The 26,608-nt window shown below is 54.6% G+C and overlaps 8 protein-coding genes across 8 annotated transcripts; 5 read left to right on the top strand and 3 right to left on the bottom strand.

Moving 5' to 3' along the window:
* Positions 1 to 238: 238 nt before the first annotated feature.
* B0T26DRAFT_712934 (heat shock protein HSP98) lies at positions 239 to 3,798 on the bottom strand. The gene has a single exon (XM_060442100.1). The coding sequence runs from the start codon at positions 3,449 to 3,451 to the stop codon at positions 668 to 670; it is 2,784 nt and encodes a 927-aa protein (XP_060297143.1). The 5' UTR covers positions 3,452 to 3,798; the 3' UTR covers positions 239 to 667.
* Positions 3,799 to 4,446: 648 nt separating this feature from the next.
* On the top strand, positions 4,447 to 5,550 carry B0T26DRAFT_646599 (uncharacterized protein; the record flags this gene model as incomplete). Its single annotated transcript, XM_060437824.1, has 1 exon — positions 4,447 to 5,550. One exon carries the CDS (start codon positions 4,447 to 4,449, stop codon positions 5,548 to 5,550), a length of 1,104 nt encoding a protein of 367 aa, XP_060297142.1.
* A 2,662-nt stretch (positions 5,551 to 8,212) lies between these two features.
* Positions 8,213 to 9,487, top strand: B0T26DRAFT_647279 (uncharacterized protein; the record flags this gene model as incomplete). Its single annotated transcript, XM_060437884.1, has 1 exon — positions 8,213 to 9,487. The coding sequence occupies one exon, from the start codon at positions 8,213 to 8,215 to the stop codon at positions 9,485 to 9,487; it is 1,275 nt and encodes a 424-aa protein (XP_060297141.1).
* A 1,311-nt stretch (positions 9,488 to 10,798) lies between these two features.
* B0T26DRAFT_327166 (uncharacterized protein) lies at positions 10,799 to 13,744 on the top strand. Its single transcript, XM_060434392.1, has 3 exons — positions 10,799 to 11,771; positions 11,866 to 11,981; positions 12,066 to 13,744. The coding sequence occupies exons 1-3, from the start codon at positions 10,938 to 10,940 to the stop codon at positions 13,264 to 13,266; spliced, it is 2,151 nt and encodes a 716-aa protein (XP_060297140.1). The 5' UTR covers positions 10,799 to 10,937; the 3' UTR covers positions 13,267 to 13,744.
* A 547-nt stretch (positions 13,745 to 14,291) lies between these two features.
* Positions 14,292 to 18,187, bottom strand: B0T26DRAFT_648094 (uncharacterized protein; the record flags this gene model as incomplete). Its single annotated transcript, XM_060437975.1, has 2 exons — positions 14,292 to 15,479; positions 15,539 to 18,187. The coding sequence occupies 2 exons, from the start codon at positions 18,185 to 18,187 to the stop codon at positions 14,292 to 14,294; spliced, it is 3,837 nt and encodes a 1,278-aa protein (XP_060297139.1).
* Positions 18,188 to 19,415: 1,228 nt separating this feature from the next.
* B0T26DRAFT_326986 (eukaryotic translation initiation factor 3 subunit G-domain-containing protein) lies at positions 19,416 to 21,127 on the top strand. Its single transcript, XM_060434390.1, has 3 exons — positions 19,416 to 19,633; positions 19,730 to 20,387; positions 20,479 to 21,127. Exons 1-3 carry the CDS (start codon positions 19,617 to 19,619, stop codon positions 20,701 to 20,703), a joined length of 900 nt encoding a protein of 299 aa, XP_060297138.1. The 5' UTR covers positions 19,416 to 19,616; the 3' UTR covers positions 20,704 to 21,127.
* Positions 21,128 to 21,530: 403 nt separating this feature from the next.
* Positions 21,531 to 21,884, bottom strand: B0T26DRAFT_619611 (uncharacterized protein; the record flags this gene model as incomplete). Its single annotated transcript, XM_060436051.1, has 1 exon — positions 21,531 to 21,884. A coding segment is annotated over one exon (354 nt), but the record flags the coding sequence as incomplete, so codon positions are not given.
* A 303-nt stretch (positions 21,885 to 22,187) lies between these two features.
* Positions 22,188 to 26,445, top strand: B0T26DRAFT_741349 (phospholipid methyltransferase-domain-containing protein; the record flags this gene model as incomplete). The annotated part of the gene is made up of 7 exons (XM_060443951.1): positions 22,188 to 22,212; positions 23,349 to 23,516; positions 23,601 to 24,200; positions 24,256 to 24,513; positions 24,571 to 24,578; positions 24,609 to 26,300; positions 26,374 to 26,445. 7 exons carry the CDS (start codon positions 22,188 to 22,190, stop codon positions 26,443 to 26,445), a joined length of 2,823 nt encoding a protein of 940 aa, XP_060297136.1.
* Between the last annotated feature and the right edge of the window lie 163 nt (positions 26,446 to 26,608).

The raw sequence follows: 26,608 nt of genomic DNA, 5'->3' as shown, positions 1-26,608 counted from the left end.
TGACCTGATTAATCTGGAGCCTCGAGGTTGCGCGCCGGCCGCTGGGAGATTTCGCCATGTCATTTTTTGGGCGCTGGGGCCAGCGAGCTGAATTGAAGCTCTTGATTGGGTGGGGAAATATGGGGCTCAATCAGCTAGTTCTCCTGTTCAGAGTCCGTCTGGCCGCTGCAACACCTAAATTGTCTACCTAATGCGTCAAGTTCAGGAATCACAAAATGCAACTTTAGGTAACTTGATAGCCTTTAGTGCGGCAAAATGCCTATTCATTTTTGAGTCCCTATTGCTAGTGATGCATTGAGCTGTCTCTACATACATGTTCTTCTGTTAAGGTAACTCTATATTATTTGACTCCAAGTGGAGGCCGAGTACGGTTGCCTAGGCCCAGGCCATGCCTCGCAAACGAACAACCATGCCTCAAAAAAGATTTCATGAGATGTGGCATTACTTCTCATAATCGTCATCATGTCCCGCCATGGGGGGTTTTATGCCAATACTTCACAGTTTAGTGCCGCACCCCTCTTGAACTTCAACTTATCCGCCATCATCCTGACAGCATACTCTAGCTGTTGTAGATGTCCTCATCCATCGAGTCATGCCAATACTTCACAGTTTAGTGCCGCACCCCTCTTGAACTTCAACTTATCCGCCATCATCCTGACAGCATACTCTAGCTGTTGTAGATGTCCTCATCCATCGAGTCTGGCGCGATCTCCTCAATCGTATCATCATCATCATCAACCATCATTTCCTCATCTTCATCATCGCTCGCCGTGTGGTTGCTCAGAACCGTGACCTTGCCATTAACAACATCCACACGAGCAACCTCGCCGTTGCGGATATTGCCGCGGAGGATCAGAACCGCCATGCGGTTAAGCACCTCCTTCTCGAGCAGACGTTGGAGCGGTCTCGCGCCGTACGCTGGCGAGTAGCCCGCAGCCCCTAGCTTGTCCTTGGCCTCGTCCGAGACACTGATCGTGACATTTCGGTCGTTGTCGTACAGCCGCTTTTGGATCTCGCTGAGCCTCAGATCGACGATCCTGCGAATCTCGCGCCTGGTGAGACGGTTGAAGATGACGGTCGAGTTGATGCGGTTGAGAAACTCGGGGAGGAAGTAGTTGCGCAGCGCATTCATGACGAGCTCCCGTGTCGTCGGGTCGATTCTGCCATCCCGGGCGTTCGGGCGGGCGAGGTATTCGGCACCGAGATTCGACGTCATGACCACGATGCAGTTCCGCGCGTCCACAACACGTCCTTGCCCGTCAGTGATCCGACCGTCATCCATGAGTTGCAGAAGAACCGTCAAGACCTCCTTCGCAGCCTTCTCGACCTCGTCAAACAGGAGGATAGAGAAGGGCTTGCGACGGAGTGCCTCGGTCAGCTGACCGCCGGAATCGTGTCCGACGTAGCCTGGCGGGGCACCAATCATTCGGCTGAGAGAGTGTCGCTCCTGGTACTCGGACATGTCGAACCGAATCATCGACTTAGGGTCGTCGAATAGGAATTCCGCCAGGGCTTTGGTAAGCAGCGTCTTGCCGGTACCAGACGGACCACAGAAGAGGAAGCTTGGCGGCTGATTCGGGTTGCTAAGACCTGAGCGCTGGAGCCGGATGGCATTGGACACCGATTGCACAGCCTCTTTTTGTCCGACCACAATCTTTCCAAGCACAGACTCCATGTGCAAGAGCTTCTCCTTCTCCGAAGTCCTCAGCCGTGTCACCGGAATGCCAGTCCAACGAGCCACGATCTCATTGATCTGGTCAGGGCCGACAATGTCGGTGACCATAGCACCGCCAGCGTCAGCCGCGTCGGCGTTGAGGGCCGCGTCGGCCGCCGCCTTTTCCCTCTCAAGCTTCTTGATGGCTTGCTCCTGCTCTGGGATGGCGTAGTATTGTAGATCGGCGGCGCGGCTGTGGTCTCCAACTCTGCTGGCATCTTCGGCTTTGACTCGGAGGTTTTCCAACTTCAGCTTCGCCTCTTGGATATCTTTGCCCCGTTGTCTCTCCCGGTCATACTTCTCGCGGAGTGGTCGCAACTCCTCCTCAACATTTTCGGCGTCCTGCTTCGCTATAATGAGGCGTGCTTTGGAAGCATCGTCCTTCTCACGGGATAGGGCGTGAATCTCAATCTTCAGCTGCCGCAATCTCCGCTCAAGAGAGTCGATAATCTCCGGTTGCGATTCTCGAGCTACGCGGACGGCGGCGGCAGCCTCATCAATCAGATCAACCGCCGAATCCGGCAGTCTCCGCTGGGTTAAGTACCGAGCCGCTAGCGTAGCAGCAGCCACGATGGCACTGTCGGTGATGTTGACACCGTGGTGGACTTCGTATTTCTCTTTCAGACCACGCAGAATCGAGACGGTCTCGGGGATCGACGGTTCCTTGACGAGAACCTGTTGAAAACGGCGCTCAAAAGCTGCATCTTTCTCAATGTACTTTCGATATTCGGCCAGGGTGGTTGCACCAATGCAGTGAAGCTGTCCTCTTGCGAGCATGGGCTTCAGCAGGTTGGCCGCGTCCATGCCGCCCTCTCCCGAGGAACCAGCGCCCATCAGGAGATGGATCTCGTCGACAAAGAGAACAATCATCTCCTTTGATTCTTGAATCTCCTTGAGGACTCCCTTCATGCGCTCCTCGAATTCTCCTCGGTATTTGCTTCCGGCGACCAGCGCGCCAACGTCGAGAGACAGTAGCTTGCAGTGCGCTAGATTGTCGGGAACGTCGGCATTGACAATGCGCTGCGCGAGACCCTCAACGACTGTAGTCTTGCCAACACCTGGCTCGCCAATGAGCACGGGGTTGTTCTTGGTTCGGCGGGAGAGAATCCGGACCACGCGCCGAATCTCCTCCTCACGGCCAATAACAGGGTCGATTTTGCCTTCCCTCGCCATGGCTGTCATGTCGATGGTGAACTTGGCAAGATTCTCGTTTTCCTCCTCCGTGTCGGCATTCTTGGAGTCGACGCGTTTCGTGCCACGGATGGCTTGCACAGCGTCCTGCACCAACTTGGGCTTCGGAATGTTGGCCTCCTTGAAGGCCGCTTGGATCGAAGGCTCGTCCGACAAGGCGGTAATGAGGTGGTCAACCGCTATGTACGTGTCCTTTTGGATTTTCTGGAGATCCATGGCTTTGCGGAGCACGTTGTTGAACGAAGGCGCCATGGAGACGTTCTCGGGCGGCGGATCTTGGCTAGGCAGGCGCACGAGGGTCTTCTTCAAGGCGCGGTCGAAAAGCTGGGGGTCGCCGTGGGCTCGCTCAACGACTTGCCGCAGGAGGGTGCTTGTGGTCCCCGGCGGCGCATTCTGCTGGTCCTTGCTCTGGTCTGGGAGGGGGTCGAGGAGGGCGACGGCCAGATGTATTGGCATCAACTGGGAGTGCGCATACTGCTCGGCGAGGACCATGGCGTCTTCTAACGCCTTCTTGGCCCGGTCGGTAAACTCCATCTTTGAGTTCATCTTGACTAGGATGTCGCGAGACAAATGTCTCGATCAAGTTAAAAGTCGCTCTAGGCTGTGGTCGTTTCGCAAAATATGTTGTAGGTAAGACTAGATTGTATTCTTGCGGTGTATTGTTGTAGTGGAAGCTCGGGTGACGTCAGGCTTCTTTCCGAAACTGAAAGCTGCAGGCAGAAGGCAGTTCAAATTGGTTATTCGGTATGCATCCGTAATTGATATTGTGTCTCAGTGAGAAAGAAGAAGGAGACGTTAGAGCGAGGGCAGCAAATTTATTCAAGTGCCTGGTGGGGAGTTGGAAGGAGAACAACTCCGTCTTGATGCCCGAGGCGGCAGTCAAAGGAAGTGGGATGATGGTGCTCACAGCTCCTAGAGGATTCGAGACATCATCCCGCAGTCTCCAGAAGGCCCTAGAACACTCACGCAGGGAAGTGCGCGGGGTACGTTGGTAAGGTACCAGTGTGATTATTGGCCAATGAAGGGAGCCGCGGACCTACCACGCTAGCCTTATATATGCTAGTGCAATACATAACCCACTAAGTATTTCTTAGACTGTTCTTTCTCAGGCGCCTTTTATTTCCGTATTGGGCCTTCCTTCTTGCTGGCACCAAATTTCCTGTGCAATGAACGGTGTAACGGTCCGGTCCAGATATTCCCCGCCAGATGGCCTGATGCTTGGCAATTCGTGCTCCACCCAGTCGCAGACGATGAGGAAAGTCGAGCATGAGTCAAAGTGTCGACAGTGTATGTTCATCGAGTGATGCCTGCCAACAAGCGCACGAGTGGCCTCGTCGTCAGTGTGACGTCTATGGGTATGCCGATCCGAGAGAACAATGACGGCCCCCGCCCTTTCTCGATCTGAGTGGCCTAATGCTTTGTAGCTTTGCGCAACGCAACGCAGCGTCAGGCAACGCAGCTCGTGCAAATCACGAGAGACTGGCTGTCACGCGATCCGCCTCTTGCCCATGCTGCGGAATATTCAATGCCTCGCGACAACCATGGCCCCCTTAAGCGGCAACGTGATACATTTCAAGGAAGCGTCGAGCCTTGTCTACGGACCTCTAGATCATCTGTCGGAAGAGGCTGCCGCCGCCTGGACACCGCCAGACAATCCTGGGGCGGGCGGTCATCGCGGCCGATATCTGTGGACAGATGCCTTTGGCCTTATTAACTTCATTACCCTGTCCAAGGAGACGGCGTCGCCCGTCTATCTAACCTTGGCCAAACGGCTCGCGGTCACAGTTCATGATGTGCTTGGGAGGACGCGAGATGGTACTGCCCGACTGCCGCGGGCCACTGATGCGGAACCTCTCAAGGGCGGGCTCCGCATTGGCAAGGTCGAGGCTCATGGAAGCGACGGTGATGGCCAATATCACCACTACCTTACGTTGTGGATGTTTGCCTTGAACCGTCTAGCCTTGTCATCTGGCGACAAGAAATACAACCAGCTTGCTGTCCAGCTGGCCAAGGCTGTCCATCCCCATTTTGTCCTGCGTAAGGGAGCAGGCGGCCTTCGCATGGTCTGGAAGGTATCAACCGATATGGAAAATGTCCTTGTGCCATCTGAGGGCCATCTCGATGCGGCCACGGGCTTTGTAGTCTACCGGCTACTTCAGCGCACTGCAGAGCACCTCCACGGGCCCCCGGGTGTCCTCAACAATGAGATTGCCGACTACCGCCAGCTCATAAGCCACGAGGTCAAGATGCGGACCAGCAGCGACCCGCTCGACCTGGGAATGGGGCTCTGGATGTGCCATTTCTTTCGGGACGAGGACTGGGCGAGTGTGCTGGGCAGTCAGAGCCTCGAGGTGGCACGTATCATTCTTGACGAGAAACACGGGCTGATGGCAAGGGATCCGGCTCGCCGGCTGGCCTTTCGAGAGTTTGGGGCTTGCTTGGGTCTCGAATGCTTTGGGATCGACGACGAGTTGACAGCGCGCGTAGCCGCTGTTATAGACTTCTGGCAGAAATACCTCTATGGTTCGGCTGAGGAAGATCTTCGTCCTATCTCGCTCGTCATGTATGCCTCGGCACTAATACCGGGAGGTCAGTATGCCAGAGCCATGATCGTTCTGAAACCCATAAGAGAACTGGTTTGCTAACAGTCCCCAGCGTTTCGTGGCGGGTATGTTGGCGGTGAGTAAGCGGGAGGGCAGCCGTCAGCCGGGTGTTGTTGTGCTTTGCTGCGGCTTTTCCTTCACTAGGCAAACATGGTATGGAGGGTTATTTATCCGGAGATATTGCGGAGTCTTGTGTCGTTACTGAGACGAACAAGCCAAGATTACTCAGCTACGAGGAATGCCGCTCGCATGAAGTACTGGACCAACGAAGCAAATCACACCGTCGACCGAACAATGACAATCAGCTTTCAGCTCATAAAGCCACTCGGCAATGATCCAAAGTGACAGCCTGACTTAGCGTACCGAAGACCGTTCCCCCGTTAATAAAGACTAGGGATCTAGGGCGGCCTCCTACAACTTACAAAGAGTAGGTACTCTGTACGCTAGATGAGACGCACCGCATACACCACCCCTTTCTAATCTTGTCGCTCTTTAGGTGGTTGGTTCTACGGACGGACAGACTGACTGACAGGCCGAACCTCCGATCGGAGGCTCTGATTTGTATTTCCCGCATGGCGGCTTGAACGTTTCTTCACTATGGCTCTCTTACTCAAGCATTTGTCAAGCATCTTATTTCTCCTTTTGGTCAACTCCCCGGAATCGTGCACGGTCGGCTGTTGATCCGTCGAATTCACAAAGTCGATCAGCCCCTGCTCTCCCCGGCAACGTGTCTATTTCTTCCCCCACCCCCAACTTCTCGCTAAGACTAGCTGCTTTCATCCAATAGTACAAATCGAAACATTGCATCATGTCGAGAATATGCAGCATGAGGATCCGGTTTGCCAAAACATCCCGTCTCTCACACCTCCCACGCCCCTTACGTCCGCTCAGGAGACCATCCCATTTGTTGCAAGCGCAAGAAGGAGCAATACATGTACCATGTATAATGCAGAGCTACGGCGATTGCCTGGAACGCGAAGCCTGGGGTACATGGATCATGGATCAAGAATGTGGGTGAGGATGAGTATGCTTCTCTTGTGCGGCCCGAGAAAACCGGCAAAACGGAACCGTCTTACCAGACGCGGCGACGGTGCAGCAAACCTAGACTTCGCAACCTGGACAGGCCGTCTTAATTTGCCAGTCGTTATTCTTGGGAATACCCATGCTAGCAAGGGGTTGGGATGGGATCTTTTTTGACAAGATCTGCTGCCTACACTCCGCAAGGGGTCGAGCTGGAAACCCCCTGCAAGAATACTACCACGTACTAAAGTCCGTTTCAAGGGAGCAGTGTCTGGTGTCTGGACTCTGGACATCGTTCGCGCCTATGCCGGCAGTAATAAGCCGACCTGGATGGCGCCAATCGGTAGGTCCCACCCCGGAAGACACCAATTGGTTCTATTTATTATCCTTGCGACCCGCGCCCACGTCAGATTTGAAACGGGAGAATGATAAGGTAGAGAGCTGAGAATGTTGCCATCTACCGCTACACCGGCACACGAAATAGACGCCTGTTGCCTGGCACTCTGGGCAGCAATAGGTAGTAACTTAATTTACCTTGAATGGTCGCAACCCCCACAACAGAGAGGGTGCTTGATCTTGCCCGTGCATTCAATCTGTAATGTACAAAGGTACAGATAGATACAGAATTGCAGATAGCTTCAAGTCTAGTACACCGCCTTACCTAGGTGAGGTAGATAGATACGTCGGTCTACCTCCAATTCCGTCAAAAACTCGCCCACGGCATATGCACCGTTAGTTGTGTAAAAGTTCAAGTTATTAAGAATCAAGCGGAAAGGAAGGAGGAAAGAAGGGACAGTCTGAGGCTGCACAAGAAACCTTATTACCTACTGTACAGTACCTTACTGCGTACCGAGTGCGCCAACTTGGGTCTGTCTGTTACGTAAGGCACGAATACTGGGTGCCTGAGGTATAAATCCTAATTGACTTGACAGCGGACGGGTGAGCTTCTTTGCGAGCTTTGCCAATGCCATGGATTAGACTGATGACAGGGATCAGGGAGTGCTTTGAGCTTATCCCCCTCCTAACCAATGTAAGCAGGTAACACAAGATTAGGTTGAGTGCATTCCAAAGTCACTAGCCCGTAATCCGTAGCCCGTAAAACCCGTACACCCCGTACCCTGGATGTACCCCGTACTGTACATGTACACCGTCCAAGACCAATGGTAGATTCCCAGGGTTAGGGGTGGACACGATGTCCGTTTCGGGCAAGAATTGGCGTGGAAACCTTGATGTCGTTGACGGTTTCTTGGAGACGGAAGCAACGACCACCTCCAATACCTGAGCCACGGTACCATACACTACACCATACCTTGTCGAGGATCCACCTCGATGAGATGTTCCTGCCTACCCGTCTCTAACAACGCACCACTTGGCAGGCGTCAATGCCGCAATTTTTGACGCCTTCATCTCAAAGTTCCTTCCCCTTTATCTAATTAGCTCGAGGTAACACCGGGGCGTAGACCAGGCTCCCGTCCGATTTGCCCATGAGCGCCGCAAGTTCTCTTAGAAGATGTTGTGCCCATTCTTACTTTATGCACACACTCTCACTCTCACTCGCACATACGCACATGCCGGGCACTGGCGGCGTCCCGTGCGCTCGAGCCTGGGCTACCACGTTGTCACCCTGATGCGCGGCCTGCATGGTAATTCGCAGCTTGAAGTGAAGAAGAATAAGGCTCCCGAAATGCATGGGTCCACCAGGGGCGGCGGCGGCGGCGTCGATGGCGTCGAGCACATCCAAAACGGCAGGCGCCCAGGCGGCGCGGGACGCAGTTTCCCTGCTCTCTTTGTTCGTGGGGGAACCTCGAACGGACTGGTCATCCTGCGCGAGCACTTGCCTCCTGCGAGCGAGTGGCCTAGCGTGCTTGCCTCAGCTATGGGGTCGCCTGATGGTAACGGGCGTCAGCTCGACGGCATGGGCTCGGGCCTCTCGTCAACCTCGAAAATCTGCGTCCTTTCTGCCTCCTCGCGCCCCGACTCTGACGTTGAGTTTACCTTCGTCCAGGTGGGCATCAGAGACGGCAGCCTGGACATGGCTGGCAACTGCGGGAACATGTCGTCTATTATTGGCCCTGTCAGCCTGGACGAGGGCCTCGTCGAAGATCCCCGCATCCTGGAAGAAGCCGCCAGCGACAGCTGCAGCCACCCTGATGACATGGCCCGCACGGCTAGCACGGCCACGGCCACGGCCACGACCACGACCACGGCCCTGGTGCGCATCTACAACACAAATACCGCAAAGCTCATCCATGCACGCTTCCCCGTCACTGGTGATCCGCCACGGTATTACGCCAAGGGTGACTATGCCATGGACGGCGTCCCGGGCACCGGCTCAAAGATCGTGCTCAGCTTCCTCAGCCCAGGCGGAGCGAAGACGGGCCAGACCCTACCCACAGGCAACCCAGTCAACAATCTCACCCTCTCTGACGGCTCCACCATCCAGGCGTCGCTCGTCGACGTCTCTAACCCTGGCGTCTTCGTCCGGGCCTCTGATGTGGTCCCCGACAGCCTGGGCGGCCTCGACAAGCTCGATCCTGCCGCCGTCGAAGCTAACCCAGCCCTCAAGGCACGCCTCGAGCAGATAAGGCGCGCTGGTGCAGCTAGGATTGGTCTCGACCCCAATACGGAGAGCGTGCCGAAAATAGTCGTCGTATTTCCGCCATCCCCCGCGCGCAAAAACCCGGGGATAAATATCCAGTGTTTAGCGTTATCGATGGGACAAGCTCACAAGGCGGTCCCGCTGACATTGGCCTTGTGCCTTGGCGCGGCCGCATTGCTGCCGGGTACCATTCCGTGCGAGCTTGCCCTCGTGGCTGCTGCCAAGGGAGGTGTCATTACCATCGGTCATCCAAGCGGCAGTTTGGATGTGAGCACTACTATCAGAGACGGCCACGTTCTCTCGGCGGAACTTCATCGAACCGCGCGGGTCTTGATGAGAGGGGACGTGTTCTACCAATGAGGCATATCACTGATGACACCCCGAGCCACATAACTCTACTCATATGTACGCGAGCCACATAACTCTACTCATATGCACGTGAGCCACATTAGCTCGTCAAGGTTGGGCTTCACTGCACTAGCAGACGCCAAGCCGTCCGAGACTCAGAAACGCCTACCATATAACAGCCATGCGTTACGAGATACAGCCAGAGGCGTGCTGCTTTGTCAGCTTGGATATCGGCAGCCGCGAGTAGGGGCGACGCGAAGGAAGAACAGGCGCCGGAAAGCACTGACTTCCCGGCCCGATGGACAATCGCTGACCACATCTAAGCTGCTGACGTGAGACCTATGGATCCGGGGACGTTGTCTTGACCATGCACTGTTTGACTTCATCCCACCGTCATCTTTGTTCCATGACCTGCCTAGAGCGCTGGGGCGCCGGGGGTTTCTAGCTGCCAGCCGGAGTTTTTTCGTGCCGACCACGCTCCTTTGTGGAGCCGCAAATGCGACAGGGCGGCACCTCTCTTCTCGAGTTCTTCTCGAACCATGCTTTTTGTAATGGCATTGTTGATAGCCGAGAATTCGAGCTCGTTACCTGTGGACTGCGGGTTGTTGTGAAGTGTGTTGTTCTGTGGGGTGGTGCGTGCGTTGGGCCGCCATGTTTGTTTGTTTACGATCCGGAGTCAACTCCCCGCTCTGCGGCGATGAGTGAGTACCGACACTTGGCGTTTGTTAGCCACTGCTACGAAAGGCCCCCACGACCAGCTGCCAGTATTTAAGACAGCTTTCTATATAATAGGCGGTTTTTGTTCTGCCGGACAATATCTCCTTTGCAGGCTCGCCCTGTTTGGCCGAGCGATATGGAATACCAAAAATCAATTTCAAATCCGATTACTCATACGATATCGACCTCCAATCTGTTGGCCTTTTACTGGAGCCTAAACCCTTTGCCCTCATCGTTAATTTCTGACAAGTTCCTGGTGCTGACGCCAAAGATGATCACGTATACACCTATACGGCGGCTGACTGCCGGATTCGGAAGTATTTCCAGGTCGAGCTTAGCCCGCCAAAACGTTTCGAAACGGGTGCGTCCACCACGATCGTTGAAGAACTGCCGCCACCCTGCAGCCCTGCCGGGCGGTGTACTCCAAAGTTGCATTGAGACTTCACCTGGGATCCCAGTTGCCTGATCTCCAAGGCCCCAGGCCTGGCTTAGAACCCAGGTGGTTGAAGATGCCGCCGCAAGACCAAACGGCTTAAGAATGGACTGGTGAAGCTGGTCTTCCTACAATCAACTCTCGTCTTCATGAGCCTCTGTCTTGTATCTCGATCCGCCGTGCGTGGAATCTCCTGCCGCTACATTCTTCTGCGTAGTCGGGCCTTGTTTGTTGCTTGCCCCTTTTCGATCAATCGCCGGCCCCCCTGTCTCTCGGCAACCCAGCTCAGCGAAGAGAAGAGTCCTTTGAACAATGGACCACTTCAACGCCACCATCAAAGACGGCAAGCTTGTCAACACGCGGCGAGGGCTGCAAGTCTCGAGACAGAAATTCAACGGCCTGTCTTTTGTGAACTCGTGCCCCCAGGACGACACCCCTGACTCTCCCTCCTCGGCAGCACCCGACCCATCGAGGCCACCCCAGCGCCTGGTAAAGTTCGTTGACAGAGGTTCTGAGCCGCGGCAAGGCTCTTCCAAAGCTCCGAAACAGGATGTCGAACGTGTCGAGTTTACTTTTGCGTCGGACGTGATTCAGCAGAAAAAGCCACGGAGAAAGGCCACACCAAGGGACCAGTTGTTAACCACCACATCGAGCCCATCGTCCCAGAGATCCTCTCGAGCTTCCTCGCATGCGTCATCGCCAGGGGATGGTACCTTGCATCAACCAACCGTCCTGAAAAGCCGGGATATCTCCCCAGCCGAGCACACCGCAGGGGGCGCCCTATCAAGCCCTTCAGCGTGGCAGACAAACGATGCCCCCGCATACCTGACCGAAGAGAACTGGAAGTTGTTCAATCGCTACTTCGCCCACATACCGCCAAAGTTGTACCCATACGAAGATATTCTAACGTACAACCCGGCGAGGGGAGCCGACTTCTACAACATGATGGTCAATGATTCCGCTGCCCTCCATTGCGTGTTGATGAGCGGCACCATTGCAGAAGCCGTCGTCAACATGGAGACGGACCCAAAGGGTTTTGCTTACCACATATCTAAAATCTGTGCCATTCTCAACCAAAAACTGAACCAAAAGCAAGCCGTCGACCCTGTCACTCTGCATTGTATCGCAACTTTGGCTTCGATGGGTGTAAGTCGGATCCTCGCATCTTATAGCTGTTCTGTGTAATCCTACCGCACAACCGTCTTGCATGCATGGCTGACCAGTTACCTCGATTCTATAGTGTTACGTTGGCCGTCTCGACCACTGGCATATGCACATGAGGGGCCTGCAGAAAGTTCTCGACGTCAATGGGGGATTGGATGGTTTGCCACCGGCGTTACTTGCAAAAATACACAAGTAAGCCAGCCCCTGAACCACACCCTTCTCTCCCTCATGTGTTGATGTCGCGATGTAATGATACTAAACAACTATCGTTTACAGAGCCGACCTGAAGGGTGCTGCTGCCCTCGCCTCAACGCCTTACCTACCCTTCACTCGAAAATACGGTCCTATCTCTACCGTGATAAGCGCAGATATCACGGCCAGAACGTCCAGCTCTCTTAGCACCCTGATGGGACGCTTGCACATAAACACAGCTGTCATTGATGCCTTGACCTTGCTCTCACTCCTAGGGTCGTCTATCAGCCTTGCACGGCAGTCTGCTGGGTCTGTTGCCTTCGACCCGCACGCTTTTACGGAGGAGTACCTCGCCGTCATGCATGCTTTGGTCACGCAACCGGGGCCGCTGCGCGATGGCTCGATAGCCCCCTTTACCAGCAACCCATACCCCAACATGCCGGATACTACTAGCAATAATAGCGGTGCCGTGACACGCACCGAGAACTACATGGCGAACCACCGGCTGCAGCACTCTGTAGCTATTACACCTGCCGGCCTAAGCCCTGCCGGTCCCGTTGAGCCAGCGCTGCGCATAGTTGGCTTGCTGTTCCTGAAGGAGCTACTCCCAGATTGGCCCCGAAATCTCGGCGGGTACGCGGTTCTCCTGAGCCTTCTCCGCGGGCATATTTGCGAACTCATGCACAGCTACACTGCTGGGCGAGCCATTGAAGAGCATAGCAGCAGGGATAATGATTATCACACGTTTGTGGGCGGCGGTCCGGCTTCACGAGGAGGGCTGGCTGAGGGAGGGATGGAGATCGACCCCGACCTCCTCGACCCTTTGCTCCAGAGCGACAAGCGACACAAGGGCGGCATCAAGGGGAGACAACAGGGCCACCATCCTTCGAAACAACACGATGCAGGGTTAACGATGACGGCAGAACAAAACAAGCTCGATCTGGACGCCGACGAGCGGGAGCGCGGCCCTCTGGCAGCGACGGACGCGGCAGAGCTGAAGTCCCTCATCATTTGGCTCTGCCTCATCGGCAACCTGGTATCGCTGATCGCCGACGAGAACGAGTGCCGCCAAGCCGACGTCGAGCGCTACCCCCGTGGAGTCTACCGTGACTGCCTGCGCCAGGTCCTCGTGCTGGACGCGGCCAGCGACGACATCGATGCCCTCTTCGACGCGCTGACGCACAACGACCTCGTCATGCTGCGGCTCTTTGATGTCAGAAGCATCAGGGGCGATGGCTGGGATGACAAAGCGGCCCTCAAGGCACTCTTTGTCGAAGAGTTCTGATGCTTTTTCTTATTTGTATCTTTTTTCTAGTACCTGTGTTTGACACAACCAGTTTATACTTTCTATCTTGGTCCGGTCTGGTTTGGTCTGGTAGGTTTGGTAGGTTTTGGTTCGGGTGGTTCGGGTTGGTATATTAAAAGGGGTTCTATTTATTTTATTTTTTCTCTTTGGGATAAATACTTTTTCCTATTTCTTTGCACACTGTTCTGAGACTTTGTCGGTACCTTTTTTCTTCTCTCCTCTCTTTGAATTTTTATACGGCTTTACTATAGAGTAGAGCATTTCTTAGTACTTTGGGTCCCGGGGGGGTATGCATGGTGCTTTTATTATAGGATGGCGTATTTTATTTCCTTTGCAAGGGGCAATTAGGTCGCAGACTGGAACTGCTCGATACGACAGTTACACGAAAGCGCGCCTCGAGTGCCGAAGTTGGATGATGTGAAACAGAAGAAAAGATTCATTGCCAATCAGTCGCGATTGTATATGTAAGATGCATTTGTGAAGAATGATGGTTTTGAAGAAGGGAATCTTATACGGTCAGATATCTGGTTGGTTCCCTCTCCTCTCCAAATCATCGTCACCCCTTCTTCCCCTTTGCAGTGTTGATGTGACACTTGCCTATTGAAGGGTTAGGGTTAATCATTTGTTGAGCAAGAAACAAGGGGTACAGATACGCGGGCAAGGAACAAAACAAAGGAGCACGGGAAAGCGGAAAAGGGGTCATACGGCCGGAGTCACACTAGATGGTTGCAAATGTTATAGCTGTGCTACATATCTCTATACCGAGCGTAGTGCCGTAGCTGCTTTTTGGCGTTCATTCACACGCAGGTATCACCGTGCTGCGTGTCTCGAAGAGAAATCAGGAAGAAATTGTTTGTTTTAAAAGGTATATAACATCCCGCAGAAATCATTCTTTTTTGTATTTCCTCCTTGCCATGCGCTATCAACATTAGTCTTACAACATCACTAGGCCTTCATTTAATCCAGCCGCTTCACCTGACAGGACAAGAGAGGTTGCCCTCTTTCTACTCGTCGTCTTCATCTGCCATGCTAGTGTCAGCAGCAGCAGCGGCCGCTGGTGCGGCGCGATCCTCACTACCGCCCTCGGTTCCCGGGGTCGGCGCATCCTCGTTTTCGTCACCTTTGGCGTTTCCAGCAGTGTCTTCCTCATCGCTCTCATCATCATCGACGATTCTGCCTCGTCGAGGACGCTTAGGCTGTGAGCGGCGTGTTGCAAGGGTTTCGGCTGCATCGTCGTCATCATCGTCGTTCTCTTCGTTTCTGCCGCCGCCTGTTGCGTAATCACCCTGATCGACGTCCATTCGATCGGAGGACGCGCTTTGGCGGCGGCGGGTACGGCGGCGACTGCCGCCGTCGTCGTTCGAGCCAGATGCCGAGCCAGGCGTGGATTGCTGGCGCTCTAGCGCGCGCTCGGCGCGATCCAGTGCGTCGCCACCCTCCTCGTCAGAGCTGTCAACAACAATCTCGGCAGACTTGTATTTGTTCGAGTCCTTGCGGCTCGTGAGGCGCTGCTTCTTCTTAGGCGGGCGGCGGTGTTCGCGGTCGTCGTCACCAGAGCCTTCACCACCATCGGTATCTGCAGCAGCCTTTTTGCGGCGCGACGAGCGGCCGCTCTTGGATGCCTTGGGCTCGCCGGCGCTGCTACGCGGGGCCGTCTTGCGCTTCCGCTTTATCTTGTCGCCTGTCTCGCTATCGGTGGTCATCTCGGCATCAGCGCGGGCGCGCTCCTCCTCGGCGCGTTGCTCGGCGAGCGCGCGATCCCTGGCGGCAATCTCCTCGCGCTCCTTTTTAATCTTCTCCTGGCGTTCGCGCTCCAACTCTTCGACTTTGCGCTTCCCCTCTTCACGACGGCGAAGCTCAGCCTGGCGCAGATTCAGTGCAGCGGTGAGCTTCTCTTTGTTCTTTTCCTCATACTCACGCTGACTAGCTAATGTACGCTCGAGCTGCTTGCGTTGCGTGTTGCGGGCCATATTGGCGCGCTGCTCGATGTCGTGTTTGGGATACGGGGGCTGGTTTGCGGCTGCGATCTCGTCCAAGGCTTTGATCGCTGCTTCCAGACCTTCGGAAGCATCCTCCAGCTGAGCTGATGTGCGCTGGGTTTCGTTCAGCCCATGGATGGTCATGGCCAGCTGGATCTGGGCAAAGGCCACATTGAACTTGAAATGGAGTTGCTCGGGAGAAATAGCAAGGGCCTAGGGAGATATTGGTTAGTGCTGTCACCATGATACTAGGAGGGGGAAATGAAGCTTACCTTCTTCGCATAGTCTAACGCCGTTCCATAGGCATCGAGACTGTGATCAGCTCGCCCCTTGTTCAACCAAGTCCTCGCAAGGCACGAGATGATGTTAACGTCGGTGGCCTTGCCCTCTTTGGAGAGAGCCATCTCATAACTCTCGATGGCCTTGGTGAACTGCTTAAGCTCTGCATATGTATGGCCGAGGTTGACGAAGATACTGGACTCTCTGAGAGTTTCGCGGACTTTTACAAAGACTTGAAGGGCATTCCTGAGGTCCTTCTTGTCTTCAGCCAGAGCAATAGCGATACCCTGCGCGGCATACGCATTCTTAGGGTCAAGCTGGAGAGCTTTGTCAAAGAACTCCACGGCACGGGTATACGTGGCGCTGCGCTTCTGCTTGTCCTGGTCCGTCTCCCGGCGCATCTCCCGGGCAGTCGTCAGAAGCTTATTGCCCATGCCAACAAGAGCATATCGGTCGTGCTTGTCATAATTCTGCAAGGTGTGCTTGAAGTGGCGCTGCTCTGGGTCCTCAGCAGGATTTGCTGGCCGTTTCCGGGCATCGATCTTGCCCAGAAACCAGCCGTAAAGGGCGCGAACTTCCAGATCAGACGGGCTTTCTTGATACAGCTTGGCCACAGCATCGGGTCCCTCCTTGTTGGGCTGCTTCCGAAGCTTGATGTAGGCCAGCCGTGCCCGCGCATCTGTGTAATCGCTGTGGCGCTGCAACAAGCCCTCGTAGGCCTCGACCGCCTTGTCAGTGTTGCCGCGCGCCTCATAACTCCGACCGAGGTTGAAGCTAATTGTTGTGATCAAGGCGTCAGTGTCGACATTCTCATTGGTGCTATCGATGCGGACGCATGACTCGAGAGCCGCCTCAAACATTTCGCTGGCCAGCTCGTGTTTCTCGTCTTGATAGTAGAAACAGCCCATGTTATTGAGGAGCTGAGGTGGTAGAGATTGACGGGCGTTTCTACGAGCCGCTTCATCGTCAGGGTCCGTTGAACTTGAAGGCTGATTGAGTAGCATCCGGCCGAGCTCCAACTTCTCGACTTGCTGAAGGGATGCGAGTGCCCTGTCCGGGCTTTCGTTCTCGTAGAGACGAGCCAGGTTCAGCAGCAAGGCAGAGTCCGGGGACAGGTTCTTATTCGGGTCCTTCCAAGCAGCGCGCACACTCTCCAGAAGACCAATAGCCTTCTTCGCTTCTGCAGTTTTGTCTTCTTTGACGGCAGTATACTGATTAGCGAAGACTTCTTCAGCGTACAGGATACCTAGAAGGGTCATCGCCTCATAATTCTTCTGGTTCTGCAATATCTTCTCGAGTTGAAGCTTGGCCTCGCCCAGGTCGTTCTTCAAAACGGAGAGCTGGGCTGCACCGAACTTGGCAGGCAGGTAGCCATGATTGGCACCGCCTCTGGCATCGTCGGCACGGCGGTAGTAGTCGCTTGCGCGGTCCAAGTCGCCGTCGTGGTGCGCTTTGCGGGCAAGGAGAAACCAGCCGTCGCTTGCAATAGCGTTGACATCGGTGTATTGAATGGCTTTGTGCGCCAACGAGTCGACGGTGTTGAACTTCTTTTTCGAGAGGAAGTAGCCGGCAAATGTGGCACAGGTAAGTGGCAAGTCCTTGTCGAGCTTGTAGGCGGTTTGCGTGTATTCCGTCATGGCCTTTGTGTAAAGCTGGGTAAAGTCGCCGCTCTTTGTCGGGACGCGGCCACTGGAGTCGAGGTAGTATACTCCGAGGAGGATGTTTGCGACTTTGGAATTGGGGCTGATCTCGAGACTGCGCTCCCAGGCAAGCTTGGCGTCGTCTTTGTATCCCAACTGCCAGAAGCAACAACCAATGCCGATTCGAGGATCTGGGTCGACAAGGTCTGGCATCTTGGCCAGAGCCTCTTGATAACCGGCCAATGCGAGGTCGGGCTTGCCGAGCGAGAAAAGCGCACGCGCCCTGCCCATGACGGCTAGCATGTTCTTGCCGTTCGATCTCTTCAGCGCGTCTTCAAATGACTTGATGGCGGCGCGCAGTTGTTCCCCCCTGACATCGCCGGCGCCGGCGCCGGCGGCCTTGGATGGGGCTTGTAGCGAGGCTTTGAGAAGATAGAGAACACCACGGGCCAGAAAGAGCGGAGGGAATGCGGGGTTGATGCGCGAGGCCTCGTTCAAGCTCTGCGTGGCCAGCTGGAGATAGTATTCCTTGGTCTTGGCCTCGGAAACGAGGGAGCCCTCGGGGGCGACTCTCGGGGCCTCCCTGCTCTTCCACAGGTACATCCAGCACAGACAAGTGACGATGCTCAGCTTCTCACGCGGGTTGTTAATCTGCATAGCGTTGGCGCCGCGGATGAGCATTTCGATCGCGAAGTCGATCTTGCGCTGCTTGGCGTAGGCGAGGGCGACTGTCATCCAGTAGGTGCGGGCGGCGTGCTCCATCTCAAAGAGAGTGCAGAGCTCGGTAGGGTCGTCGGCAAGGACCTCGAGGTCAATTTCGACGGCTTCGTCATCTTGGTCCTGCACTGGGATGTCGATGGTCGAGGGTATGTCGGAGAAGCGCTTGCTCTTGGGGGTGGCATAGTGGGGGGGAGCTTGCTTGGATCCATTCGTCGTAGAGCTGTGTTTGGCACTGCCATTCGGGGTGCCGTTGACCTGGGCGCCGACGAGAGCGGAAGCCATCGTGACGGCGATCAGTTTGGTGCAGCCGATCGATGGCGATGCAGCTGGGTGATGCGACCGGTCGATACTGTTGATTCTCTCGGGTTTTCGGGCGACGTAGCGGATTGATGTGAATAAGATTCCAATTCTCAAGTAAGTCGCGGACCGCGGTCGGCGAGCTGCCAGGTCATGTCAAAGAGAAGGGAGTCGCGGCAGGGTTTATTCACCTGCACATCACCCCGGCTCGAATCTTAGTGGAGCGTTATCTGATTGGTCAGAACCTCCACTATGGATCGAGTCCAGGCTCAGTGTGGGTCCCCACCTAACCGTGGCCGCCACCTAAAAGTCCTGGTGAGAAGGTGAGGACCACCTAACCCACTGTGTTTAAGAGTCGGCCACCGAAGGCACCTTACCTCGCGGTGTATACAAAATCTCCGAGACAGCAGGCGTAGGTGTCTGAAATCAACTGCTGAGGTTCTACCAGGAGTAATTACTATACTAATACGTTTATGGAGTAATCAGTTGGAATCAAAGAGGTAGACAACTAACTTATTATAAGGTACCTAGCCCTTGCTTGACACAGTAGCCATCACTTTGACCAGCTCGCAATACGACCTTTGCAGCTTCAATGGACAACCAGGTAACACTTCTTCGACAGAGACAGCGCGGTTATTATACAGTAATAGCTTTGCTACTAGCCATCTTCACTTTTCTTTGCGTCTCGCGGTGCCTCGAGAGAAATTGACTATTACGGATTTTCTTCGTGCTGCCAGTAGTAAAGTGTGACACTGAAGGGCGGTACAAGCCTTTCTTTGGCGCTTTAAGCCACATACATATACGGAGTACGTGTGAGGACTATAGTTGCAGCTTCGTGTGCCAGGCTTGGTAGCGTACAATGAAGAGTGAAGAAGTTACCTCACCTAGTAGTAAAAGCACATTTGTGAGGGTAGTTTCACTAGGAGTCTCGATATTGTACTGCATCTGCACAAGAGCAATATTGGCAGCGCAATGTCAAGATGAGGGTAAGACCATCAGCTTGTTGCTCCGAAAGTACTTAAAGGTATGTACCATTGTACGGATACCACGGCCTACACCAGGCTTTTTCAACCCAAGATAATATATAATCCCGTTATATTGCTATATACTTCCTTTTGATCTTCCGGAGGGTTCGGTTTTACCTGCACCTGATAATCCAGACGGTGGCGGTTGTCCTCTCCCAGGGGGCGCAGATCGCGAGTGTTATCTCCGATGAGTCGAGGTGGGTGATATAGGTAATTTTTGCCCCACACCGGAATATGTAAAATTTCGCCTTTCAGCCACGCTTTCTACTATAACCCCACCAAAACTTGTCGACAAAGAGAAGATCAACGACAAGCCGACTTCAATTCTCCCTGCAGTTCCGTCGACATTTGTGGATAAGAAATCGCGCCCGACAACAGGGATTATCAAAATGGCTGCCCAAACGAAGTGAGTCTTCCGAGCGGGCGGCCTTTCCATTTAGCTGGCGAATCTGTGTGTGCGCTTGGATGTGGAGCTGACGACGTGTGTGCTTCGAAAAAATAGGCACGACTGGGCGGACGACGAGGACCTCGATGATACGACAGCGACGGTCGATCTCCCACCGCCTCAAAAGATCACCAACAAAGACGGCAGCTCGACCATCATCGAGTACCGGTACAATGACAACGGGCAAAAGGTCAAGACCACACGGCGGATCCGCTTCATCACGCATCGCGAGGTGGTGAGCCCCCGCGTGGCCGAGCGCAAGACGTGGGCCAAGTTCGGCGCGAGTGCAAAGGATGGCAACGGCCCGGCTGCCGATACCACGAGCGTCGGCGAGAACATCATCTTCAAGCCATCTGTAAACTGGCGCAAGGATGCCAAGGACGAGGTCAATGACCCCAACGCCCAGGCCATGAAGGACAAGCTCAAGGACAAGAAGGTGAAGTGCCGTATTTGCAACGGCGAGCATTTCACCGCCCGCTGCCCTTACAAGGACACCATGGCCCCGATAGGCGAGGGCGTCGACACGGCAGACGTCGCCGCCGGCATGGGCGACGAGCCTATTGCCCAGGGCCCCGGTGCGGCGGGTGCCGGCAAGAAGGGGTCTTACGTCCCGCCTGCGCTGCGTGGCGATCGCGCTGGTGCTGGTGCCGCCGGCGACCGGATGGGTGGTAAGTACGGCGAGCGGGACGACCTCGCCACACTCAGAGTTACAAACGTAAGCTAATTTTCGTCCAAATCCGCCACTCCTAAAATTATCTGTGTTTTGCAAACACCTTTTGAGGCTAACCCGAATTTCCCGCCTAAAGGTCTCCGAAATGGCCGAGGAATCGGAGCTGCGCGATATGTTCGAGCGGTTCGGCCGCGTTACTCGCGTCTTCCTGGCAAAGGACCGCGACACTGGTCTTGCGAAGGGCTTTGCGTTTATCAGCTTTGCGGACCGCGAGGACGCTGTCAAGGCATGCAACAAGATGGACGGCTGGGGCTTCAAGCACCTCATCCTGAGGGTGGAGTTTGCGAAGAAGGCGGCGTAAGATTGTGCCGGAGGATGATGGGGATGAGCTGGCTACAGTGGAGGAGCATATCATCAACGAGATGTTGCCTACTCGGACTGTGGAATCGCAAGGCGATATCGCAAAGAAGCCACCGAAAACAGTACTCGAAGTCATTCTGGCTGTTGGGTGTGGTTATGTGATGGGGCTGCACTTATTAAGCTGGCGGCGTCCATAGCAAATGCTGGGTAGTAATATGGCTACTATTCCTTCCTTACTCTTCCTGGTAGGAAAGTATATTGTGAAATAAATGACTTGTGTGGTTGCAGCAGTTTGATTTTGCTTCTCTACTGTGACAGCATACCCACCGACAAAAGAAGCCAGACACCGACCATATTAAATATATATGCAGCTCAGAAATTTAAGGGATAGGATAGATAGGCACACAGCGAGAGTGTATTTGGAGAAGATCTTCCACCAATGGTAACCCCCATCGTGAGACGCTGCCCCTGACGACTATGCTGAGCCGAAACAAAACAAAGGAAATGGGTATAAAATGGTCATAGATTTGACACGGGAAACAAGACCAAGAAAAGACAGGAGACAATGAACAAAATGAACAAGTTGTGAGAAGAGCGGAGAAAGGATAATAGGTAAGAAAAGGGTCGAGCTGTTCCCAATTATGTGGATAGGTGGGGTTGCAGTATTCCTTTTTTCTTTTTTTCTTTTTTTTCTTTGACAAATCGAGCACCATGTCAGACGGCTAAAGCAGCCTCCTTGCCCTTTGACTTCTGCTGGTGGTAATGCTCTTCATGCTCCTTGAGCCCCTCAGCTCCGTCGGCCGGGTCCGCCTCGTCGGCTGTGGCGTCGGCTGTGACAATATCATCCGGGCTGACCCGCTTTGTGAGAGCCGGTTGTCCCTCTGCCTCGCCGGCCTTGTTGCGGCGGTGGTCTCGCTTCCCCCGCAGAATATAAGGCACGTTCCTAACTACGGAGAAGGTCAGGGACACGCCGCGCCTCAGGTGGTGGCCGGCCTGGCGGAAGTGCACTCTCGCCTCGGAGAAGTTGGCGTGGGCGGTGGCTGAGCGCTTGGCGGCCTTGTACGCTCGCTCGGCTTGCTGTGCCTGTCGCAGCCTCTCGGACGCCCGTCGACGGTCGGTCTCTAGCGCTGCTTCTGTCCCGGCAGTCCCCGGTCGCCGCTGGCCGCCTAGGTCCGGGAGTGGCTTGTCCATGTTGCCGCCGCCGCCGCCACGAGTTGAGCGGGCCATCGTTGGTTCGGGCTGCAAGGAACACCCAGGCACGGTATGGGCTAGACGAGGTTCTAAGTTGAAGAGTCAGACTATGCTGCACTTTGTGATGGGCAAGAAACAAAAACAATACACATAATATAACACGAAAGAGAAACACAAACGCAAGACTAAAGACGCCATACACGCCGACTTATAGAAACAAAGAGAACCAGAGTGCAGGGACAGTGCTTTCACCCAGCTTGATAGTCCGACACTGGTAATTCCCAGATTCATGCGATGCACCCGTCCATCTCCGGCGTTGGTCGCTTAGCCTCGTCGCCGTGCTCTCTTGGCCAGCCATCCCGAGTCGGCAATCGATCATGGTGCATCCTGACTCCTAAAGCATGAAAATCCAATCAAACGCGTCGGCCGCGACTACTTGCAGGTGAAAATGGAATTGGCGTAAGCTGCTTTCATGTGGCGTTGATTGATTTAACGTGATGATGGGCACGAGGTATCTACTGCGCTGACTTCCTTCCTAAGCCGCTGTAATCCGTACGATGTATGTAATCCCGCCTCCAAGACTGCTTAGCTTGGTGGCACCCACTGGCCGAATAGGCAGGAGCTGTTGCTGCCTACGCCTGCCCTGTTTTTCACTGCGCCCGTTGCTCACAGCGCAGTTCTCTCCGGTACCTGCGTCGGCAATTTGTCCACCCAGCAGTCCGGGTTCAGGGTCCCCTCCAATTTGAAAAGATACCCTCCACCACCGCAGATCTGCAGCCCTGGGATGCCTTTGGTAGGTCATGGAATATGCGGGAAGCGTAACACAGGGTGTCTCGAACTCACCCCCAACGGTTTTCCACGGCATGCGGGTCGTCGGAAACGAATCAACCCACTCCATTGCCCCCGTGGCCGCGCCGACTGGTCAATGACGGAAACGGAGTGGATGCCCACACATTTTTTTTCTAGCATGTGAAATAGAAATATAGGAACCCTGGTCGACTTTACGACCAAGGGTGTGTGTTGCTCTCCAGGTTTCAAGTAATTTGACAGCTGACAGCGATAGCAAGTGCCACTTATTCCAACGCACCCCAGAAACAACAAGTCAGCCTTTTGACGGTTAAAACTTGAAAGTCACCAGCTAGTTCTTCAACGGCGGTTGCATCGATTTACCAAGTCTTTGTTGGATTAGAGACACGGCACGGGAGGTTAAAACTGCCCTAGCTAACTAGCACACCACCTTGGCGCTACGGCAGTCTTCCCGTTGGTTTGGATCGCAGGGTCACAAGATCAACAACCCCGGTCTCGGTCACACTTCCCCTCGCCAACCCTCTTTAAACCTCCAGGTGATGGTTTGACCTCAACCAAAGTTCAACTCTTGTTTTTTCTCCCCCCCCCCGCCTTGCTACGAGCTCAAACCCGGAATTCAACCCCGAGTGAGAATGAGTACGTCGGCAGACTTGCCCGCTGCTGGGCTGGACAGCGTTCGTCAACGTGGCCCAGCCCTGGCGACATCGGAGGAGGGGGCTGAAGCAGCGCCCAACGCCTCCCAACCCGTCGAGAAAGGGGTCAATGGCTTTGAATCGCGGGCCAAGAAGACATACGGGCGGACACCGGGCGGAACTGGTGCGGAATTCTGCCTCAATCGCTCACGATGCATCACCTGCCTTACGCGCCCTTGCTAACAGCGAAATGTCGCTATTTTTGCAGTGTTCGTTGTCCCCACAACTCACGACATGGTGTCGCAGTTGCTCGACCCCCGCGAGCCGAAGAACTTGTCCGATGTCTTGGTCCTCCTCATCCTCGCCCTCCATATATGGGCGGCCTACGCCCTCCCGGCGAATCTGAAGCGCCCCGTCTTCGCAGTCGTCTTCTTGTTCTGGAGAGCGTCCTATAACGTAGGCATTGGGTACTTGTTGACTGTTCAGTCCAAGTACAAGCTGCTGGTGACGTGGGCCCGAAGGTGGAGGCTCTTTGAGAACCCAGAGACGGGTGCAAATCCCCGTCCTTGGCTCTACAGCCTGCTCAAGGGGGAGCTTGAGGCCAAGATTCCCGAGGACTACAAATTCGAGGAAGCCCCCCTCGAGTATAATACGTGGCTCGTATTCCGTCGCGTGGTGGATCTGATTCTCATGTGTGATTTCGTATCGTACTGCCTTTTTGCCATTGTCTGCGGCCACAAGCCAGAGGGCGAAGCACTCGGAATGACCCTTTGCCGTTGGGGCGCCGGAATTACGCTGGTTGGCTTCAACCTCTGGGTCAAGCTGGACGCCCACAGGGTCGTCAAAGACTACGCGTGGTACTGGGGCGGTAAGCTGATGCTTCTCTTTCAAGCGGCTCGTTTACTTTTGACTGACAAATTCAGACTTCTTCTATCTTGTCGAGCAGGAACTCACCTTTGATGGCGTTTTCGAGATGGCGCCTCATCCCATGTATTCCATTGGCTATTCTGGTTACTATGGCATCTCTATGATGGCTGCAAGCTACGACGTGCTATTCATCTCCATCCTCGCCCATGCTGCCCAGTTTGGCTTCCTGGCTATCGTCGAAAACCCGCACATTGAGAAAACATACAACCCACCACCGCCTCGCTTGCGGGCCGAGTCGAGCTTGTCAGAGACTAGTAGCCTCTCGCAAGAATTTGTATCTGAAACGCCAGCATCTTCAATCGCTTCCAGAGATAGCCCAGTGCCGGTCCACAACCTCCTGGGTTTCAAGAACTTTGATCTCTTTCGCACAACCGACTATTCTGTCTTGCTTCTTGTGGGATATCTCTCAGTCCTGGCAGTTGTCACACCAAACACTCCCGTGTACCAAGCCATTTTTGTAGTTCACGCATTGCTGTGGCGTCTGTGGTACTCGGTCGGTCTAGGCGTCATTCTGACGATGCAGTCCAAGGAAAAGATGTTCACCCGGCACTTTCTCAAGTATGGCGAAAGTGCGGGAGAAGCGTGGCGCCAATGGAAGGGAATGTATCATTTAAGCAACACACTATGCCACGCGTCTTTCATCGCCGCGTGCTGGAAGATGTATAACTTCCCCGAGGACTGGAACTATGGCTGGGTGCTGTTGAAGCACGTCGTAGGCGCTAGCTTGATTGCTCTTCAAGTCTGGACCGCCACGAGCATTTACGAGTCCCTCGGCGAGTTTGGGTGGTTCTACGGCGACTTTTTCCTCGATAGCACCGGCAGACTAACATACACGTCCATCTACCGGTTTCTCAACAACCCCGAGCGTGTCATTGGCACCGCAGGGCTTTGGGGCGCTGCCCTCATTACCTGGAGTCGTTCCATATTTCTCATGGCCATTGTTGGTCATATCTTGACCCTCGGGTTCATCTCATATGTGGAGAAGCCGCACATGCAGAAGGTCTACGGCCGGAACCTGCGTGACGAGGCCGGGCTGACAAAGTTTATCAAACGGTCGTTGCCGCCACAAGTGAAGGAGTTGCAGATGAGCGTTGACAAAGTCCTGGATGAGACTAGACACTTTGTGGACGACTTTGTCGAGGCTGCTCGTGCAAGACTAGCGTCTGGCTCCTCGACGATTGCAAGAGACACGTCGGCCTTGTTCAATAAGTATCCCGCCCGTCTTACCCTCAGCCGGATATCTCCCGACGTCGCCGGATACGACCCCAAGCACTATTGGATAGTGCTGGAAGGCACGCCTCTTGTGGCTGCTAGTGAGAAGGCTACAGGTAAGGAGAGCGCCAGCGCGCGGGTTCCCAAAGCCGTCAAGACAAAGGTCTTTGAGTATGGTGCCCCTATCAACGTCAAGTGGACTGCGCCAGCCAACCACAGCAAAAAGGATTGGGTGGGTCTTTACATGGTGACGGACAATCGCTCGAGAGAGTCTACCGAAGTACCATCTCTCGGCCGCTGGGTGCCAACGTGCGCTGGCGAATACGACACTACGACGGACCAGGGCATCATCTCGTGGGATCAGCCGATCGCGGGCCCAAAGAGCCCCGACGGCGATTTTTTGCAGGGTGAAATGGTCTTTGAGGGAGACAAGCTGTGGTGGACGCAGGGTGTCTACGAGTTTCGCTACCACCACGGCGGCGGCCACAACGTCATGTCCATCTCGGAGCCATTCGAGGTTCGTATTGGGAAGTTTGACGACAACGACGAAGATGTGGTGAGCTACCTCCATGGTGCTGCCAGCGAGAAAGCCGTCGAGGAAGCGCTTCTACCCATCGTCCGCAACTGCCTCGATCGCGACCCAGAAATTGCCCCAAATACGACGGACGAGCCGTTTGGCTCTCACGTAGAGAGGGACAGCAAGTATGCCCGCAGAGTCGTGTATGCCATCCACCACATGTTTGGCATTGAATTTGCTCCCGCCGTCGTCCCGGCCGATGGAAACGTGAAGAAGCTGGCATGGCGTGTATGCAATGCGAAACAGGTGTTGGTGAGTGTTTTCTTCTCTTCTCGATTTCGTGCAGGGCCGGTATCATTTTGACTGACGATTCGAATCAAACTAGGCACCGTATAGTATGTCACAGTCAAGAGGCTCGACGACGCCGGTTACGGAAAAGTTCCCAGAAGCATTGTAGAAAGGGGGCGGGGAGGATGGTTGTGTGGCTGGTCTTGCGAAAAGACATTTCAGGAGACATAACGGCGAGGAGAAGGGGAACGAGGAATCGCATAAGATACCACAAGCATTACAAAATCTTTGTCTGTCTGTCTGTCTGTGAATTCCTGGAGAGAAAGGCGGTG

This window comes from Lasiosphaeria miniovina, assembly GCF_030549165.1.
Source record: "Lasiosphaeria miniovina strain SMH2392-1A chromosome Unknown B0T26scaffold_4, whole genome shotgun sequence".
Classification (NCBI taxonomy): domain Eukaryota; kingdom Fungi; phylum Ascomycota; class Sordariomycetes; order Sordariales; family Lasiosphaeriaceae; genus Lasiosphaeria; species Lasiosphaeria miniovina.
The sequence above is the reverse complement of the archived record's forward strand: the minus strand, read 5'-3'. Positions and strand labels throughout refer to the sequence as shown.